We start from the raw sequence: 19893 nt of genomic DNA on the forward strand, positions 1-19893 counted from the left end.
GCGATTCACCGACGTCTATGTTTACTTCCATAGAAATATTCGTCAATATTGCATGCAAAGTGCTGCCCAGAAATGCATTCCTCCATCGTGATGAACCACAAGTAATTGTTCATCACTTGCGATTCATAAGAAATGTCATAAGTGTCAGTTAAGCTGCAAGAAACATCAATGCAAATGGATCCGGCACAAAACGTGATGACGTGCAAGACCAAAATTGTTTGCATAGTGACCTTTGCGAATATGTTGTCTGCGTGACGTACATGCGGCTAAAATTTGTTCGTACACTCATTGTAAGCAAGAAGTACAAATAAACACCGGCTTTCCTGATTGATTCATTACGTGTTAAGTTGTATTTTTACTGTTCTATAAAATCATTTTCATTTGCGTCCTGTAAACCCCCAGACTTGCTAAACCTATTACACTTTTGGGAATACCTATGTAACATAGCTGTGACGCCCATACAGTCATAGTGCTGCATTGCAAACATTTGCAGCGTAAAACCGAAAGCTTCAATCTTTATAACATCTTGCAAACCTATCTCGGGCTTTATGTTTGCGAAAGTTATCAAAGCCGAGCACAAAGATTTTCCAAGCGAAATTCGTGTTAAAATTTTCTTACAGTTGTAAAAAGCGTCCTACCGTGACGATAAGACTGAAATTTCCAATAACAAATATGTTTTACTCGCTGTTGCGCTGTTTTTTAATTTTCGTTTATGTTTGTAAATCAGTCATGCTGAAAAAAATATTTTATCTGATTCTCCCTTGGTTAATTGGGTGACGTACATTGTCATCATCAGTAGTTTCCGATGAAGATTCACTGATGAGTTTGGTTTCCTCGTCATCTTCACACACGCTGTTGTCATCAACTTGCGGAGTTACGAAGAAGCAAGTACAAACAGCCCCCAGCAGCATAGAGGCAGCCTGAAACAAAATCGCCGCGTTGCTTCCCAAGTACTCAAACACAAACCTCCCCCCTTCGCCGTATATGATTCCCATGGGCACAATAATTCCAGCAAACCAAAGTGTTACGAAAGTTTCGTCCAGTGGTTGCGTGGCTTCGGTGAGGATTCCATACAACGCCACCATGGCCAATTGTGAAACTGCTCCCATGGCAACGTTGCAGACGTACGCGGTAGCGAGACTGCCGAAAATCACACCCAAAGCTATTCCAAGTGCGGACAAAAAGACCAACCAAACGGATATGATGCTGATAATCCCGAACTGTTTGTACCGATTGATTAACATTGCGGCGGGAATTGTCCCTAATATGTTACCCAAAGAATACAGGCCTACGACGTAACCACCGACCAGGTCTGTGTTTGTGTGATATTTCCCGGAATGCTCCAATATCTCGGACATCATTGTGATCTCAACTGTGGTGCCTTGGAAGACAGCCCCGAAAACGACACACACGAGAAGGAAGTTTTTTTGGCTCAGCAGCCGTTTTGTGTTTGACCAATAACTGCTGGTGTTCACTGTACTTTCGAGTCTCTTCAGACGCTGCAGTGCGTTTGGGGGGTTGGGTGGGACATCTTTGGTAGTTAGACACAACGCCAGGCTTATTACGACTGAGAGCACAAAACAAGTACTAAATATTAACAGAAGAGCGTCTTTATCGGAAGTAATTGTTTGCCTCCCGTTGCTGTTGTTTGTAGATAATGTTAACACAGATGTGGGTAGGACGCCCCCGATGGCATAACCTGCAAAAAGCCCCATCAAGTTGAAGCTAATAGCCGTTCCAACCTCGTTTTCAGCAAACCAAACTGTGGCGAAAATAGACGGTGTTGACATTAAAATGAATGCCCCCAACCCGGTGAGTGTTTGGCCAACTACGCTTAGCCAAAACAAATTAGTATCCATCAAAGAAATGGCAAAGCAAGCAAACGCAGTGTTGAAAGAAAGAACGCATACCAAGGATAGGTTTCTAAAGCCGACAATTCGGCGGTGGGTGATCCAAGTAAAAGGCAATGCAAAGGCGATCGGGGCCACGTCATACGCAATTGTCATCCAATCAACTTGGGTATAGGTCACGTGGAAAAATAGGACAAAGAAGTTGTTGATTTGTCCGAAACACGTGAATGCTATTCCGGATAATATTTGTAGCAGAGTGAGTAGTACCAAGATAATCCATCGTCTCATTGACAATCGGATGTTGCTGTTTTCCTCGAAATTTGATTCTTCGGCAAGCATGGTGACCTATATAGTTTCAGCACGATTTACTGTGGCTGACGACGGGTGCAAACTGAAATATAAATAACCTACTTCCGGCCTTTTCTGTACAAGTAAACGGGTCTTTTGTGATGAAATGTACTTAAGCACGCCACAGGTTATAAATAAAAACGTGGTTATTTATTATATATGACCATCCGTATTTAATCTCTTGTATACAAGAATATGAAATAGGCGATAAAAATTATTACAGCATATTTTTACTCACGCTTGGATTTGTTTTGATTTTTTGCTAATTGCATCGCTGACAAAACAATGCAAAATTACGCACGTCCTGCACCATGCCAAGAGTTTACAAACAAGTTATATCCTTATTAACCCAATTTATCGACACTTCGATCGGCCTAAAATTTATATGCGGTAATCGTGTATAACCTGTTCGTTACTTAATAACTGTCGACACTTGTTCGGAAACATACTACCTTACACTCCGTCACTGCACAGATATGCTCCATAATGTCGTTTTCTGAAGCACCCTTTACATACGATTATATTTACATTCATAGAAATATACGTCACTATTGCATGCAAGTGTTGCCCAGAAATGCATTCTTTCTTCATGATGAACTACAAGTATTTGTTCATTATTTACGATTCGAGAAATGTCATAGATGTCATTTAAGCTGCAAGGAACAACAATGCAAATGGATTCGGTATAGAACTCGTGATTGCGTGGAAGACCAATGTTGTTTGCATAGTAACCTTAGCGAATATGTTGTCTTGTGTAACGCGCATGCGGCGAATATTTCTTCGTAAACTCATTGCAAGCAACAAGTACAAATAAACACCGGCTTTTCTGACTGATTCATGACGCGTTAAGTTGTATTTTCACTGTCCTATAAAATCATTTCCATTTGCTTCGTGTAATCCCCCAGACTTGCTAAACCTATTACACTTTTGGGAATACCTATGTAACATACCTGTGACGCATTTTGCAGCGTAAAGCTAACATTTGCAGCGTAAAGCTGAAAGCTTCAATCTTTACAACACCGTGTAAACCTTTCTCGGGCTTTTTTTACATGCGGAAATTATCAAAGCATCGCACGAAGATTTTCCGCACGTAGATTTTCCGCACGAAATTCGTGTCAAAATTTGCGTACATTTGAAAAAAACGATCCGCCGTGAGGGTAAGACTGAAATATCAAATCGCAAAGATGTTTTACTCGCTGTTGCGCTGTTTTTTAATTTTAGTTGTTGTTTGTAAATCAAAAAAATATTTTATCCGATTCTCCTTTATTTAATTGTGTCACGTAATCTCGAATGTCCTTCGTCATACGATTGTACGAATATTGTAAAAAGAGCCAAACTCATCACCGAAAATCACCGAGTATCACCGAGCATCACCGAGAATCACCGAGCATCACCGAGAATCACCGAGCATCACCTAGCATCACCTAGCATCACCGGCATCACCGAGCATCACCGAGCATCACCGAGCATCACCGAGCATCACCTAGCATCACCTAGCATCACCGGCATCACCGAGCATCACCGAGCATCACCGAGCATCACCGAGGATCACCGAGCATCACCGAGCATCACCGAGCAATACAAGGGTGGTTACTGTGTTTTCGTGGCGTTTAAGTCAACGTTTGGATGCCACTGCAAATTACAGCTTCTTATTTTGGTTGACATTTCAATAACTTTAGGACTTGCGTTATGTTTTTCGAAGCCAGTAACTGCATTATTATTTGAAATTACCCCCCTGCATTGGATTACATGTTAGGTAATCAAAACGTGCGATCAAAACGAACTTTCGGCCTATATGAGTACAACAGGCAACTCCGCAAATAGATCGTTTCAAACCGATTTCGTTCATAAAACTGCGAACTGACACGGATTTCGGCCACGCAAACCACTCTGCCCCCGAGGTTATCGGTCGTCGTGACCCACGAACTTGCCACGTCGTGTGATCGTGAATCGACATCATCGTTAACGCAAAACACACATATATGTACAAAGTACCTAACTTTATAATGCTACGCATAAACAGAAAAAAAAAATAATCTGGCCGACATATCAACAAAATGATGGCTTTTCAGGGCGAAATATATTTTTCTGATTTTAAACATCGGAAGAGCAGCTTATACACAATTCATATTATTGGCTCCACATTGCTTATCATCGTAAGAGCTGTCTGCCAGGTTGAATTTTTCTGTTTATACTAAGCAACTATACATATAATAGGTCGACAGCCTGCCAGGGTATACCCTATAGCTTGGTTTCATGATCCAGTAAAGTTGAAATTACTGATTTTTTGTTATAGTGCTGTTCTTGCTGCCAGGCATTGTAATGTTCAGGAACTGTTCCTCTGGCATAAAGTTACGAGATTTTCATCACAACCGACGTTTCGTCAACCATCCGGTGAGACTTCTTCAGAGTTATGTGGCAACAAGATATCATGTACATAAACATAGTAAAATTCGTAGAAACTACAATAAGGGTGTAAATCGAATGTATGCAATATCGAATACCTGGAAACATTAATGGACGGTTGAGATTTAAACATGTAGGACAACCGTTCTGTAATTACGTTTTCAGTCGCTGACTAGCGAAGTAAAAATTATCGTGTTTGGTTCTCGAATAACACTGGGGGTTCACCAAGTGCCACACGTCGATTTTCGTCATATAATGGATAGCCACAAAATAGCACGATCTCTCGGACAGATATAGACGGGGTTTTGGTTCAAGTATGGACAGGACACTGTCACCCCCACCATTGACAACATGGCAGTAGCTAATGAAGGACTGCTGAAGTTGATTTTTGCATGTTTGGTCAATTTGAAATGGCAGTTATTTGATGTTGGCTGTGATAAAGTGAGCGTTTAAGTTGTAGTTTGGTTGACCCTGTCGGCTATACGAGTTACGTTCTCAATAAAAGGTGACTCTCTTCAAAAGAGCTCCTTGTTCGTTTTGTATGGGGCTTGAAAATATTAGTAACAGTTTGGAGAAAAATTTTATGGGCAAGAGAAGTTCCATTTTCCAGAATCTCGCTGGCGGTGTTTCATCAGTAACCGTATCTTTACTGTATACCCGATGTGCTTATTTAATTCACCAAGGCTGGCAATTGAAATAATCTTTAATCATTACTTCCCCCTTTAAGCTTGTCTTTTCACAACAACTTAATATAAATGCTGTTATTTTTGCAGTGACGATACCAGTAAGATTTTTTCGAAAATTTTGTAATATGAATTCTGAGGATTTGGAGCAATGCAAGTCGAGCAACCCAAAGCTTTCCCAGCGGAGATGGGTGATCCTGGTTCTACTTACCCTGCTGCAAATGCTCTCCGGTCTGTGTTTCGCCTGTTTCGGTCAAATCAGCAACTTTTACGTAAACTTCTTCGATGAGTCGTACGCGCAGGTTGATTGGATGACTGTGGCGTATGACGTGGCACCCGTTGCCTTTGCACTGCCCCTAACATGGCTGACCTTCCGTCGAATCGTAAGGTTCAGAACTTTAGCTCTATTGTGCGCCCTCTCTTTCAACGGTGCTTTCGCCTGCATCGCAATTTCCTTGATGAACACGAAGTTATTTTGGCTGAGCGTTGTTGGCCAAACGTTGACCGGATTATCAGCTAATATTTTAATGGCCACGCCGTCCATCTTTGCCGTGGTGTGGTTCCCGGAGAATGAATTGGGAACAGCCATGAGTCTTAACCTGATGGGTCTTTTCACAGGGTACATTTTCGGTGCGACCTTGCCGACTAACCTCCTGACTTTCCATATATCCAAGAGTGATACACAAAGTGTGAAAATGAACAGAGACACGCTACTGACAATGTTCAGCGCTTGCTTCGTTATTTCGCTCGTTATATGCCTCACTCTGTGTCTCATAGCAAGCGATACGCCGCCAAACCCTCCCAGTACTTCGCAACACCTAAAACGACACGACAAGGCTGAAGAATCGAACAAGTATTGGTCTCAAAGTTACAGGGTATTGAGTTCAAAAAACTTCCTAGTCGTCTGTGTAGTCTTCAGTGCAATATTCCAGGCGCAAACGATCCAATTTACCTTAATGTCCGAGATCTTGAAGAAGATAGCGATGATGCTTCATGTCGATCGCGACATAATAGGTGGTAACGTAATAGCTTTTTACGGGTCTGGCTGCATATTGGGAACCGTTCCCGCCGCCATGTTGATAAACCGATACAAAAAGTTCAGGTTATTTGGCATCATCGCATCTTGGCTTGTATTCCTTTCCGCCAGCGGAACGGCCATGGGAGTAATTTTCGGCAATCTCGTCCCCGTCTACGTTTGCAATGTTGCCATGGGTGCGTTCTCACAGCTTGCCATGGTTTCGTTGTACGGGCTGACCACTGAGAGTACCCAGCCTATGGATGAAACATTCGTCACTCTTTGGTTCGCCGGGGTCATGATACCGATCGGAATCATATACGGAGAGGTGGGGAGGGTCGTGTTCAAGCATTTGGGAAGCAACGCCACGATATTGTTCCAGGCTGCCTGTATGCTCATGGGGGCCGTGTTGTCGTGCTTTTTAAAAGAACCGAAATCTCAATCGTGGGGTGAAAAAAACAATAACAGGAACAATAACAATTCGTTGGAAGAAGTTGACGAGTCACGAAGGCTCATCCAATCATCTTCGTCCGCTTCTGATAATTAAAATACTGTCATATCATCCATTCTGATGGGGGCAGTGCTACGGTTGCTGTCAGGAATTGTAATTATGAAAGAACTATCCCTCTGGCTTACGTAGATTGTATTTTAACGGTCGTTTCATCTACCATCCTCACCATGTTTACTCGTCATATTATTTTTTCTTGCACAACGTTTCCAATTTCGTGTTTTTTGTGTAAATATTTGTGAGGCGTGGTATGCGCTACCCACGCGGATATATACAAAATGTATTTTGCAAATACTCGTTGCTCATTTCGTGGAGAAATAGACATGGTGTCGTTTCTTCTTTCTAAAAAATTCAGTTTTAAACTAGCTAGAAATAGTTTCTGTCAAAATTCTCCTATCTATGATAGATATTTGCAAAATAGTTTATTGCTGTGATAACATTTCCATTGTGCTCATTTGCCACCTGAAAAGTTCGCTTGAGCGCTCTTGCGGAACAGCTTCGATGCGAAGGGAAAAACGCTTCTCGGTGTATTTTCTGATAAACACTCAGTTCGCTGCAAAAAGTGGTTCCGCACATTTTGTCAAGTTATACAGTTTATGGGCAGCATATGTAAGTAAGATTTTTGTAAAGATTGCAGTGGTTTCATTAAATGTGAATAATTACGGAATACGGTAGTTTACTGAAAGTCTGGCAGCTGTATATTTACAATAAATCAGCAATCAAGTGCATGGTTCATCATGGTGGTGTAGGCTGCAGGCATTTTATAACAATGTCTTTCAATGTCCTTATGCTGCTTTGCACTGAAAACGACCTATTGGTACGCCGTTGCGTTCTGAATACTTAATACATTTACTAGAATGGTTTTGAATATCCTTTCCATATCACAACCCTTTTTGTGAACAACATACTACTACCCTAGGAGCATTTAACTGTAATAATGTTTGATAATATAGCATGTTTAATGGAGTAAAGGCACTGTGTGTAACCTAAGCCAGAACAAAAATTCACAGAGCAAGATGTTTGAAGACGACGAAGATATTGTGGAATACAAACAAGCCGTAAAACGGGAAAGAGGGGTCAAATTTCTTGACTACCTCAATGAGTAAGTATACCCAGTCATAAGCATCGCCACACCCACAGTCATTTATCATGCCCCGTTAAACCAATATACGACCTTCATTCTGGCTGTAAATGAGTGTTTAAATGATCTTGCAGTGATCGTAAAACCCGACAGATTTTATGCGACGGCAAACTTCGGTGCAAAGGAAAGGATTATCCTGTGCATAAATGCCTGCTGAGCACATTTTCCGAATACTTCAAAACGATGTTTCGCGCGGAGGTACGCAACTGTGTTTATATCTCAAATATTCTGCCTGTGCCTTCGTTCGATAATCATCGCAAATACTGAATTTTTTTATTTAAGAGTGTTAGACAGCACATCCAATTGAGCACTTATGTCTTGCTTTTTTGTAGAAAACACAATGTGTACGGTATCAAGTGTCGAATAGTCGATTCTTTAACATAAAGGATGATTAGTGTCGTAAAACCTCTTTACAAAAGATTTAAGTAGGCCTAATGCAGTCATGTAAATTGCATTAAAACAGATGCGCGAAAGATATGCTGACGTTGTAGTGATGGATCACATATCTCATGAACGCATGGCAAATATTCTCGAGTACATCTACACAGGGTACGTCAAAATCACGGAAGAAAACGTTTTCTATCTACTGGAAGACGCCGAATACACACAAATTGATGGTATTTATGTAACTAGCAACTAACTGCTTCTTCCATATCAAACGATTTCACGATTACAGCATAGTCATCATATCTGTATACATATAATCTTGTTAGTTGATTCTGGGAGTCATTTCCCGTTCTTTTATAAAGCCCATTCTGAACAAATGGTTCACTCTGCAGCACGGAAAAATCACAAGCAGCACGGAAACGTTTATTTATGCTGGCTAAAATCAGTCCTTACTTAAGATATACACATATACCACTAAAATAGCCATCATCATAACAACACGAAAGTACTGTGGTATCGAGCAAGCCGATAAAGTTAACCTTATTTCACAGACCTAAAATTTGATTGCACTGAGTTTCTGCTTGGCATAGTAACGGTTGAGAACTCCTTGAGGATTCGCTCCTACGCCAAACGCTATAACCTTCCTGAGGTTTTGGAAAAATGCACTCGTGCCTTTTCTGACGACTTGGTGTCACTGTTCAACCATGACGATTTCGGAAACCTCGAAGTAGACGATATCGCCGCATTCATAAAGGACGAAAACAGAGAGGTTTGTTTATTTTATGCTGCACTGAAGCTGTTGCATTTGCACCAGGTTGTAGAAGGGTGACAAGTTTGTGTCAGAAGTACACGAGTTTTCCAATTATACACATTTGTGAGGTTGAACGACATACGTTTATTACTAGAGAGGGCAAACTTTTCGCCTCATTGGCCACAAATTATCGAATAAGGCAATGTGAGCTCTAATCTATTGGCAGTAATTAACGTTCAAAAGTTGTAACCGAAAAGCTGCAAAAATGTGCCCCAAAATAATATTCAACGCCAGTATGAACAGTGTTTTGTTTATCCCAACACCTGACCCGAATGCAAGATTTATTTGGCCGGCGCGCCCCTAGTTAGTTCTTGCCTGATTTAATACCATAGCCCATGTCACCTGTACTGTATTAAAACATTAGAATTTGCGACAATTCTATTGCAACTTCACAAAATTTGAAACACTAATTACCTTAGCAGTGTGGTAAAGTCGCTATGTGATTCTGTGGTTCGCAGTGTTCTGAGTACGATATGTTCACGGGAATAGTACGTTGGGTCCAAGAGGATCTTTCCGCTAGGGAAGAACTTTTTCCGAGTCTCTTTGAACTTATTGAATTGTCTCTGGTCACTGACGAGGAGCTCAATGATATAAGAGTCGAGGTAAAAGTCAAGTATCCACTTATTGTTGAACGCGTTACTTAACAGCCAGAGCACTGCCAAATTTGGCAAACATTCAATGTAACAGGTGCTGTTTTGTCCTATATTATAATAACAATAAAAACTTTTCCGAATTTATTTGTGATAAAAAGTGATTTCTGTACAAGACCATGTTGGTTAAAGCGAATTAAGAGCGGAAAAGTAAATTTTTTTAGCTGCGTAGATGTTTTACATGAAATAACCAATGTAACATACAGTTTGTGTGCTACATTAGTCTTAATAAGGTTTCGGTGAACAGAACATAGCCAGGCGTGAAGTTTTTCGCATTTACATGGAAATGAGGTAATAGGATACGGTTGTTTTCCACACAGGATCTTGTGCGAAACAACATCGATTGTTCAAACAGGTTGGTTGACTCATTGGGAGAGAGAATCCAGCATTTGGAAAGAGGCAAAATCGTAAACAAACCATCTCCAAGCCCAACAGGTATTTGTATGAGTATAGCTGTGTGTATGGCGTTAACTCGGACTTGTTTGAAAGCTGTACTGTTTGTTTTAGCATCAATTTTAGCATGTATATTTTAGCATGTTTGTTTTAGCATGTATATTGTGTTGTAGAACACAGTAATGTTTCATGCAATGGCATTATTGGCAGGATAAGGATCGCCCCATTGCGCATGTCCTTACTTGGCGATCACAGCTGTCGTATTAAGATCATTAGGTTTAGACAGGCTTCGCAGCCCAGGCAAATGCAGCCTAGCCGGATAAGCCACTTTCCCCCCAAGAAGTAGGAGCGACAAGCTCGGTTTTACGGGGTATTTTGTGGCCAAGGTAGCCTGTAAACCTAGTGGTTGCGTTTCAAAAGTGTGAAAAGTACAGTATCAGCCCTTTAACTGCAAGCAAATTAATGCCTAAACTAAACCATAAATGCTGGTGTAAAAACCGTTTTTTTTTCATCTTAGATCACTTGTCATTGTTATATTGTCCAACTGCCCAGATAAGTCATTCTGTTCCAGAAAAGAAACGTAACTAAAAATTTGATATTACAGATGTGTTTGACGGGATCATAGATCAACCGAGCTTTGTCCTGATCGGAGGAAGGGAAGGCAGCTCGGAATGTCGTATTTACGACCCACAATCTGGTCTGGATCGCTCTTTACCGGTTAGTGTGTTTATTTTGTCAAATTTTGCGTTCCACTCTCACAAAAGTAAACGAAAATATCTGGAGAGCTGCAGACAGGATGTACACACTGTTTCGACCTAAGGTCTCACCAGTGCAGCTGCTGACTTTGGCGCTGCGCTAGCTTTAACAGTAGCAGTCACACAGATTTCCAATTTGTGGTACCTTTTGGTCAACGTCGATCCGTCTGCAACTTACAACGATTATTATGGTTCTTTTTCCCAAAATGTCTTCATTTGCTGAAATTTGGTGGTCAATAGTTGGTTATGGTGACTTCGTAGCCATGGAATGATCCAGACAACCACCCGAGTAACGGATGGGCTTGAGATTCACACTCACGAATCTTGTTATTCCAGCCCTCTTCTTCTACTTGTGCTATCAACTCCTCAGTTGTAAACTCCTCAGTTAGAGTAATATTTTGGTTTACAAACACATCATCTACTTTGTATACCTTCTTTTATAAGCCAGCCACGAATCAAGAACAAATAATGGTCAAATCAGTTACCTGCAATCCGACTTTATTATACATATATTTTTAGGGCTTCTCCCACCCAAGATACTCTGGATCGGCTGTGAAACACGGAAGGAAGATTTACGCTGTCGGTGGTTCCTACTATCATACATTCTTCACCGCATCCCACAAACAAGTGGAGACGATCGACTTGGAACACCCGAACTCTTGGATGTCTTTGGAAAATTTGAACGAACCAAGAAGAGCTTGTACGGCCACTGTCGTTGACGGTAAGTAGTAGTGCTATTCTTGCTGAGAGGTGAATTTAATGAACAGTTCTTCTGGCATATGTCTATGTACATGATAACTTGTTGCCACACAACCCTGGAGAAGTCTCACCGGATGGTTGACGAAACATCGGTTGTGATAAAAATCTCGCAACTTTATGCCAGAGGAACAGTTCTTTAAAATTGTTAATATTTGGTCTTTAATGCAAAATATTGGTTTCTAGAAGCATCGTTTCATTTTAAGACAACGTTGATATAATCTTTATATTGTGTAAGCTGCAGACAGATGGCCACTGTTTCGACCTAAAAGGTCTCATCAGTGCAGCTGGTGTGACTTTCAGACGACGTTGCTGACTAAACGGCCAAGCAAAGACTTCCACCTTGTCTGTCTGCACAATTCATATTATTGGCTCCACTTTGCTGATCTTTATATTGTTGAACAAAACTAAATAAACTAAAAAAATGCCGCAACTTATAGTTTGTATTGAAATACGTAAAAGCAAGAATACGTGGCAATACCTTTTGCCGGAGAAGTTTCCACTTCATCATACGCATCTCAACAAACAAAACCACATCAGGATCCCTTCTGAACGAAATGATTGAGTTAGCCATCACCAGACAAGATCGTTGCTTGAGTTTTTATGTAACCTTATTCGGATAGATTCGTTGTACGTGTGCGGTGGAAGAAGTTACAACAACTTCTATTCTTCGTGCGAGAGATACGACTTGTTTGCTGACAAGTGGAGCAATTTGCCAACGAACATGACGAAGAAAAGAGCATATCACGCAGCTGTAAACCTCAACGGTAAATTAAACTACCACCAGAACCTTACGAGTTTTTTGTACATTGGCTAATGGTACTGTATCTCTTTAGGGGATATATGCTGCATCGGCGGTAGTGGTAGTAACGGGAAATCCCCTTATTCGAGCTGCGAGAAGTACGACGAAGGCAAGGAGGAATGGTGCGAATTTTCCTGCATGAATGAGAAGAGAGACGGACTGGCGGCCGTTGAACTCGAAGGCCGCATTTTTGCCATCGGTAAGCTGTTGTTCTTGACGGATTGTTACCAACCTTAATGTGTCAAGTTAATTGAATATAAAATTAACGTATAATATTGATAGGATAAAATGATATAATAGGAGAAATAAGTTGTTTGAACTAAATGTTTCAAATTGAAGTGAGCTAATTTATCACTAAAAATATAAACACCAATTTCGCCTTCATCGGCATCATCAGTTTTTAATCAAACAAGAGAATTAAGTACCGCTACCTTGCCGATCAATATCTTTAATTTAAACGCCACTTACTTAATCTGAGGGGTGTTCTTCTATAATATTGAGGAACTGACCATACACAAAATCCACGTGAATTCTACATAAATTTCTCCTGTCATATAGTGGGGTTTCATCAGGATTGTAGCGATTAAAACTTGCTTGGCGAACGAAATGACGTTTAACTCTCTCCCTTGTTAGTTTTCCATGCGGTGAAACTTGGTCTTTTCTTCACACAAGCTTAAACTAAAACCTCGGTGATTTTAAAGGAGGTTTCAATGGAAGCAAACAGCTCGCAACAGTGGAATCGTACGACCCCAATACCGACGATTGGACGTTCGTCGCCCCTTTGAACATTCCAAGGTCACGACACTCAGCTTGTGTTGTGAATGGGAAGATTTACGTGGCGGGCGGGTGAGTTTCTCCAACAAAACGTGTGTATTAAAAGTACACAATATGATTATCTTTATATCACAATCACGGAATTGTTAATTTCCAGGCTAAAATCAGTCAGTCTTGGTCTAAAAGACTAATATATTTTTCTGTAAAGGACATTTTCTTTTAAAAGCAAGATATAGAATTTGTTTTATATACAAAGTCCGACTGCTTTTAGCATGAAAATGTTCGTGATTGTGGTATAATTATACAAAGGGTGGAAACCGTCAGGGGCATTGTAACAGAATGGGAAATAATTCCCCGAATCGCGTAAGGAGCACCTCATCGTTAAGCAAATGAAATTTGGTGCCCAACCGATGATGGTGATTGTAGTCACCACAAAATGGAAGTCTTTGCCTGACCATTTGGTCGGCAAAGTCGTCTAGAAAAGTCACACCAAGCTGCACTGACGAGACCTTATAGGATGACACGCAAAATCGTGAAGTGTTTTTTAACAGTAAGAAACAGTGGCCATCGGTCTGCAGCTTACAGAATTCTTATTGTTGTTTGGATTTATTTAGTTTTTATTTAATATATTTGTGTTTATATTTATTTTTTGTCTTTGTCAGCGTTCAAGAAAAGTCAAACGCGATCAAGTCGGTTGAAGTTTACGATCCTCGGACATCTGATTGGTCGGTTGCCGACTTCGACCTTCGCAAAGCAAACTGCCTTTTTTCCTTTGTCGCAACTTGATGCCAAGTAAACTGTTTGTCTCAATACCACCAATCAGATCTCAATACCAGTGCCAACATCTTGGATTGCTTCCAATAAACCTTTAGCTTGACAGTTTGTGTTTCCTTGAGCAAGAAGCAAATGCGAACACGTTCGAGACAATGACACATTGCAACGTTAAAGCACATTTTGCACGGTACACAAAACCTTCTGTGATATAAACCTAACCAGTTTCACTTGATTGAGTTTTTTACGACGTCTTCATGTATGTTTTGCATTTTTTATTTTTTTACAAGAGAACTATAAGTTCCATGCACTTACCTGCGAACTGTTGAAACGGGGAAATGTTCAGTCGTAGTGATGTGCCTTCTGTTTAACCACAATACATGCGTTTCTTGCACTGTTACTAATGCAAAGAAGCTTCACTGACTCGATGTGACACACTCACTTGGGCACCTGACTCGATAACCTTTACGGTTTTATCGGTGTCCATGCCTTTTTGTTCTTGTATTTATTTTTTCTCCGCGTAGTTGCTTTGTGCGCAAAATACAAATGGTTTGATTTGATCTCCGTAAACATTCACTGCGTCATTCTGTCCACACCGTTTTATTGCCGGGCGAGGCAAGATCTTTGAAATATATATATTGTTGTACTTCTCCGACTAAGGCTCGCTGCCATAAAAATTCCTTATTTGACCAAGCCGTATTATGGCACAAAAAACTAATACATGAGCGCCCACTAGCGGAAGCAAATTAGAACAATATTGCAGAAAGCCAAATTCGTCGCGGTTCTAAGTGATCGACTTCGGAGGTGAGTTTGTCAAACAACATCCTATACAAAACATAGTGCTGCAGATTTTACAAGAATGTTTTGATGGACAGTGTTTTATTTGATGGCGATCGTTGAACAAACAGTGACCAAAATTATGATGAAAGTTTGGCAAAGAAGAAGATGCACTGGTCGGAAAGTGCAATAATGATAACCATGTCACAAGCAACATGAAAACGTATATTTCTCGTAATATAAAGTGTAAGAGGTGGAAATCGTCAGCGGTTGTAACAGAGTGGGGAACGATTTCCAATATCAATTACAAAGAATAATTAATAATCGCCACTGTAGCTCGCTTGTTATCATTTGCTACACTTTCATTGGAGTAAAAAAATACGTTTAGTTTAGTGACACGATGTTGTTCATAAAAAAATTGTACAAGTATGTTTACGACATAAAAGTTCTCAAAAGGTCTGGCCGAATTGCTACAGCATCACACGCTGTATAATTCGACGAAAAAACGGTCACGGGTTAATTGCTACTGTATACGTGACGAGGTCCAGAAAGGTCTGAAAGGATTATACGCTTATTTTAGATTATACGCTTTAGCATATTATTGCACTGGAATGTGTTTTTGCGACACGAACTTGTCGGAATTAAAAAGTTTAGGAAACCCAATCGCGCACTGCTTTCATCAAAGGAAAGCGTCACCGGCATAGGCGCCTAGTCCGGGGGGTCCCCTGGAAAAATATAAACTAGGCGCCTATGGTCAACGGTCAATTGAATTTGCGTCATGAATACGTGGAATAGAACGGTCTGAAGAGAATTGTTTGAAAATTTTACATTGATATTATTGCACATGGGTGTGTATTTGCGATGCGGACGTTTAGGAAATCCAATCGCGCACTGCTTTCTCCACTTCCAACCTAGCCGTGGTCAGTTGTTGTGGGTCGTCCTCAGATGATGGGTACATAATTGCACAGTGAGCTGTACCAGGAACAAACAGGGGGATGAAGCTTGGCAAAGGCTCCTTGACCGATTTCTGCATGACCAGAACTTTTCCGAATCTAGAGACATCAAAAAAGGTAGTTAGGAAATAATCTAGCGTAACTATTGCTGGGAAAACTGTTTATGGCTCCATATAAGAGCTTGGTGCTTGATTCTAGTAACAGGTTTCAAGATGCGAATACCAACTGTTACAAAAAATAAACTGCTAGTTTTAAAGCTGATCTAAATTTCTTTCTCAACGACAGTTTCACAAACCTCATCGGCTGTTCCCTGACTGATTTCACTCCCTCACGTTCCACGAAGCTTACATTGCTCCAAGGATCCACTCCCCCGTTGTACAAAGTTACGTTGGTTACGACCTCAGCCACCGCACGACCACCGTACATTTCATTGCTACGGTTCACTGCTTCTGTCACGTGATCAGCCGAGATGCCGTATATTGCCTGACATTGTTCGAGGGAGTACTTGATGTTGAAGCCGACAAAGGGTTGGTGGTTGGAGTCTGTGGTTTGATACCATCCGAATTCGGAGCAGGTTTGATAAACCCACTGTCTCGCCCCTGATGCAGACGCCCAAGTGGTATTCCTCATTGATGTGATATAACTGTTAAAAAAGATGTACATAATTACGTATTGGGCGCTTAAACAAATTCATTGTTACAAAGGTTTGAAACAGCGCTTCCAAACCAGTTAAAGTTCTATTGTGATGGTCGTGAAGCGTGTTACAATTGCTCTTTTCGTGTGAATACTTTCTGTCTAATTGTTGCCATAACATCACAAGGTATTTTTAAACAACACAAATATTCACTTGTTTAGTGCGCTGCAGAAAGGGCAACTCTTTCGCCCCAATAAGTCTTACCAGTGCAGCCATGATGACTTACGACGATCTTGCCACGTAAATAGCCAAGCAAGATTTCCACTTGGGTCAAGCACTAATGAGACTTATATTATGTCGTAACAGTGGTCCTGTCTGCAGCTCGCTAAATTCGTTATTGGGTCCCAAATGCTTTTCAAATATTCACTACAGGAGCAGTTGGACTCACTGATCGTAGCTTGCATCTAGGCACGGTGATCCGGACATATCCAGTTGTTTAGAGTTAAGTGCGGCATACCGAGCCATTTCGTCACCCGTGCTGGCATCATTCATAATTGAACAAACATCCTTTATCGTCAGACTTTTTCCACCACCTTCAAATCGTCTGTTTGAAATGTATAAGATTGTCACACGTAAGCATAAAAATGTATAATATACTAAAACCAATGTTAAAGAGTTGAGTAAAAAGGTTGACAAATTTACAACGCGAATATTGTGAATGTGTTTGTCCCAGCAAAGATGTTTTTAGTGAAGAGGGGTAGTATGAAGTTATAGGAAAAGGGTTGTAACGATTTGAATAAGACCCAAAGATTGCATGTTTATTTTTCATTCCTCTGTTTCATAGGCGTCGATTTAGGGGTGACATGTCGCCCCTCACAAACAAACAGGGGCAAACTGGATTTCGTTTAAATTAAAAAGTATTGTCAGAAAAACGACACACATTATACTATGCCATGACAAACACAAGCGTCTCGTGGATTGTTACGCAGCGCAGCAGTTGTTGTAACATAATGGTGAGAATCGGCATCGCTGTGTAGTATATTTGTTTGATAAATGTGCAATATACCGAGTGAAACAAAAATGTGCCGCTTTCAGTAAGGGGGTCCGGAATTAGAGTGTTTCAAACTTAGTGCTACAACAGATTGCATGTTTATTTTTTATTACTCTTTTTGCGTTACAGCATTCATTATCAACTAAAAGGGCCGTAAAAAACGCTAAATGAAAGTCATAAAACATTTTTTTCCATTTTACATATTACCCATAGCAGTATGCATCACCTGTTGTCTCTGTTATACTGCACCACATCCATAACATTGCCAGCCAACGATTCATGCAGGAAAGCGTCATCTCTTTCATCATCAGGGAGGGTAGAACAGAGACGGAAGGATGTACCGAGCACCTTGCGCCCTGCTGGGCTCTTCAGGTGTGTTGCTATAAGTGCTGAAGCTCGTGCAAGATTATCAACACATTCCTGGTTGCCCATGTGTGCTAATGAGTCTTCAACCACTTCCAAATAACCTGCAAAGTGGATGAATGCTTATACACCTTTTTTTTACCATATTCTACAGGATACAATATATTTTTTTGCCACTTTTGCATCTTACGGAAAATATTTTTTTTTGGTGCAAACAATTTAGGAGTTAAGTAATTTGAACAAGAAAGCTAAAGCCTAGTATGCTAAACATAGAGCAGACGTTTCAAACAACGCTGTGTTCATCATCAGTGCTAACTGTACTTAATGAGCAACTTTTAACCAGTATCATGGCGAGCCTTTCCCCTACGTTTTCTAGTTAACCTTTGGCTCTATGGAGGACCATAGTAGAGGGCAAATCTTACCAGAGAAGTCGACCAAGGCATGAAGAGGAGCACTGGCAGATACAGCTCCTGATATAAGGTGTGGATACTTCAGTCGTGCCCAAATCGCCAGAGCGCCTGGAAAATAAAATGTTGACTGTCAGAAACTTTCAACCGATTGCAGCAGATCTAAAGCAGGGAAATCCGCCAAAATCCGGATACAAATTTTAATAAAATCGACTTTCAGTCGGAATTGGCGAAGAATGAAATATTAGCTGTTTGTTAAGGAAGCACAAAATTAGGCAAAGGTACGGACTAACCGAGTTTTAATGGTAACAGAACCAATAAATTACCGGAATAAGATCCGCCAAACACGATCCACTTTCTGCCTTGAAGGTTATGTTTTTCTGTCATTTTAACGATGAAATTTGAAATATCTGCCAATGCTTGTTCACTGCTCAAGTACGACAAGTTGTCCGAACTCACGTCGCTATGACAAAATCACTGTTATTATTATAAGGAATCAAATACTGCATTATTTGATGGCAGTTACATCAGTGTTTTTGTAAAGTTACAACAGTAAAAGAAATACCACTACTGAAATTGTGTATTGCAAAATCAAACTTGCTGTCCAAAACCGTTTGGAATTTTCTAATTTAACTTTTAATAATGAACGTAAACTTCGCACTTACAATGTCGGCTGACTTTTTCCGTAGTAGCGATGTTCTATCATGAAGCACAACGCCTTTACCTGTTGTGCCATAACAATCCAATGACCCTCACTCATCCAAATTGGGTTTGCCGGTCCCTCTCCCCCGATATTTAAAAATACCGGCCCGTTCGACTGCGAATACTGGTCTCCCATGAAATATCTCTGCCGGACAAAATAGGTTGTTTTGGGAGAAGCAGTTTTCAGCAAGCCAACAGGAGCTGTTTTCAGTAAGTCGAAATTTGTTGCACTATCGTTTTATTTATTTTTTCCAGCTGACAAAACTTCAGACGCACTTAATTCTGCCGTTACTCGTGGGATTTCGATAATGTTTGGGAAAGATGCATAGATTGACATAAAATTTATAAAAATGTAAAAAACGATTTTTTTAACGGATATTATTAAGCATTGTCACAAATCAGCTATAACTTTTTTCATAGGCCGACAGTAAAAATAATCCTACCACCGTTGGAAAGCCCTTTAAAACCCCTCTACAGCGATACCTAACTTGTGCGTGATTTCGTGGGGGAAATATGTTTACCGACCGAATATAAAATATGACCGTCACAACAAGAATCACACTAAACAGGACGTAACAAGCGAAACTGAGAGGGTATTTTCCAAACAATCACACTTTCAAGCACCAAATAGGTACTTTTATATGTAGCTAACCGTGAAAGTTTATGCAAAACAAACTTCCTTCAAGACAAAAAATACTAGAAAAGAATAAAAATATTGAAATGTGAGTAATCTACTTGCCTGCATCCAAGTCCGATAATCTGTGCTGTGGAAGTTGTCCAACCTTTGTTCAATCCACAGATCATACGAAGAACCTTGCTGCGTCATCGTCTTTAAACTTTCTTCAAACCGCCTCAAACGAATATTAGAGAGACATTCACTTTGCTCAACAAATGCACAGGCGGCAAGCAGCAGTATTGCAAAGGATCTCATGGCTTTATTACCAAACCCTACTATC

General features: G+C 40.5%; 3 protein-coding genes and 1 pseudogene across 4 annotated transcripts; 2 read left to right on the forward strand and 2 right to left on the reverse strand.

Moving 5' to 3' along the window:
- Positions 1–746: 746 nt before the first annotated feature.
- Positions 747–2683, reverse strand: LOC145895881 (choline/ethanolamine transporter flvcr2a-like; annotated as a pseudogene).
- A 2732-nt stretch (positions 2684–5415) lies between these two features.
- On the forward strand, positions 5416–6849 carry LOC145895882 (putative MFS-type transporter C09D4.1). The gene has a single exon (XM_082984663.1). It carries the CDS (start codon positions 5416–5418, stop codon positions 6847–6849), a length of 1434 nt encoding a protein of 477 aa, XP_082840789.1.
- A 533-nt stretch (positions 6850–7382) lies between these two features.
- Positions 7383–14614, forward strand: LOC145896121 (kelch-like protein 12). 2 transcript variants are annotated; one of them, XM_082984976.1, is made up of 12 exons: positions 7383–7912; positions 8026–8149; positions 8415–8568; positions 8890–9107; positions 9608–9751; positions 10120–10234; positions 10797–10909; positions 11467–11668; positions 12327–12470; positions 12540–12704; positions 13207–13351; positions 13942–14614. In XM_082984976.1, exons 1-12 carry the CDS (start codon positions 7827–7829, stop codon positions 14063–14065), a joined length of 1734 nt encoding a protein of 577 aa, XP_082841102.1. In that variant the 5' UTR covers positions 7383–7826; the 3' UTR covers positions 14066–14614. The 2 variants fall into 2 exon arrangements, with proteins under 2 accessions (XP_082841102.1, XP_082841103.1); XM_082984977.1 differs by having other exon boundaries at positions 10120–10225.
- A 305-nt stretch (positions 14615–14919) lies between these two features.
- LOC145896187 (putative serine protease K12H4.7) lies at positions 14920–19889 on the reverse strand. Its single transcript, XM_082985068.1, has 8 exons — positions 19677–19889; positions 18901–19082; positions 18562–18698; positions 18251–18346; positions 17692–17932; positions 16863–17018; positions 16076–16423; positions 14920–15879 (listed from the first exon to the last, which is right to left on the reverse strand). Exons 1-8 carry the CDS (start codon positions 19866–19868, stop codon positions 15699–15701), a joined length of 1533 nt encoding a protein of 510 aa, XP_082841194.1. The 5' UTR covers positions 19869–19889; the 3' UTR covers positions 14920–15698.
- Positions 19890–19893: the final 4 nt, after the last annotated feature.

The sequence above is a fragment of the Ascidia mentula genome, chromosome 3 (genome assembly GCF_947561715.1).
Source record: "Ascidia mentula chromosome 3, kaAscMent1.1, whole genome shotgun sequence".
Taxonomy (NCBI): Eukaryota; Metazoa; Chordata; class Ascidiacea; order Phlebobranchia; family Ascidiidae; genus Ascidia; species Ascidia mentula.

Coding starts and splice junctions, on each gene's coding strand:
- LOC145895882 (XM_082984663.1), top strand. CDS start 5,416: ATGAATTCTGAGGATTTGGAGCAATGCAAGTCGAGCAACCCAAAGCTT.
- LOC145896121 (XM_082984976.1), top strand. CDS start 7,827: ATGTTTGAAGACGACGAAGATATTGTGGAATACAAACAAGCCGTAAAA. Junction 8,150..8,414: donor AAACGATGTTTCGCGCGGAG/GTACGCAACTGT, acceptor GCATTAAAACAG/ATGCGCGAAAGATATGCTGA. Junction 12,471..12,539: donor CGCAGCTGTAAACCTCAACG/GTAAATTAAACT, acceptor GTATCTCTTTAG/GGGATATATGCTGCATCGGC.
- LOC145896187 (XM_082985068.1), bottom strand. CDS start 19,868: ATGAGATCCTTTGCAATACTGCTGCTTGCCGCCTGTGCATTTGTTGAG. Junction 17,933..18,250: donor TGCCTTGGTCGACTTCTCTG/GTAAGATTTGCC, acceptor TCCACTTTGCAG/GTTATTTGGAAGTGGTTGAA. Junction 15,880..16,075: donor GTCAGGGAACAGCCGATGAG/GTTTGTGAAACT, acceptor TGATGTCTCTAG/ATTCGGAAAAGTTCTGGTCA.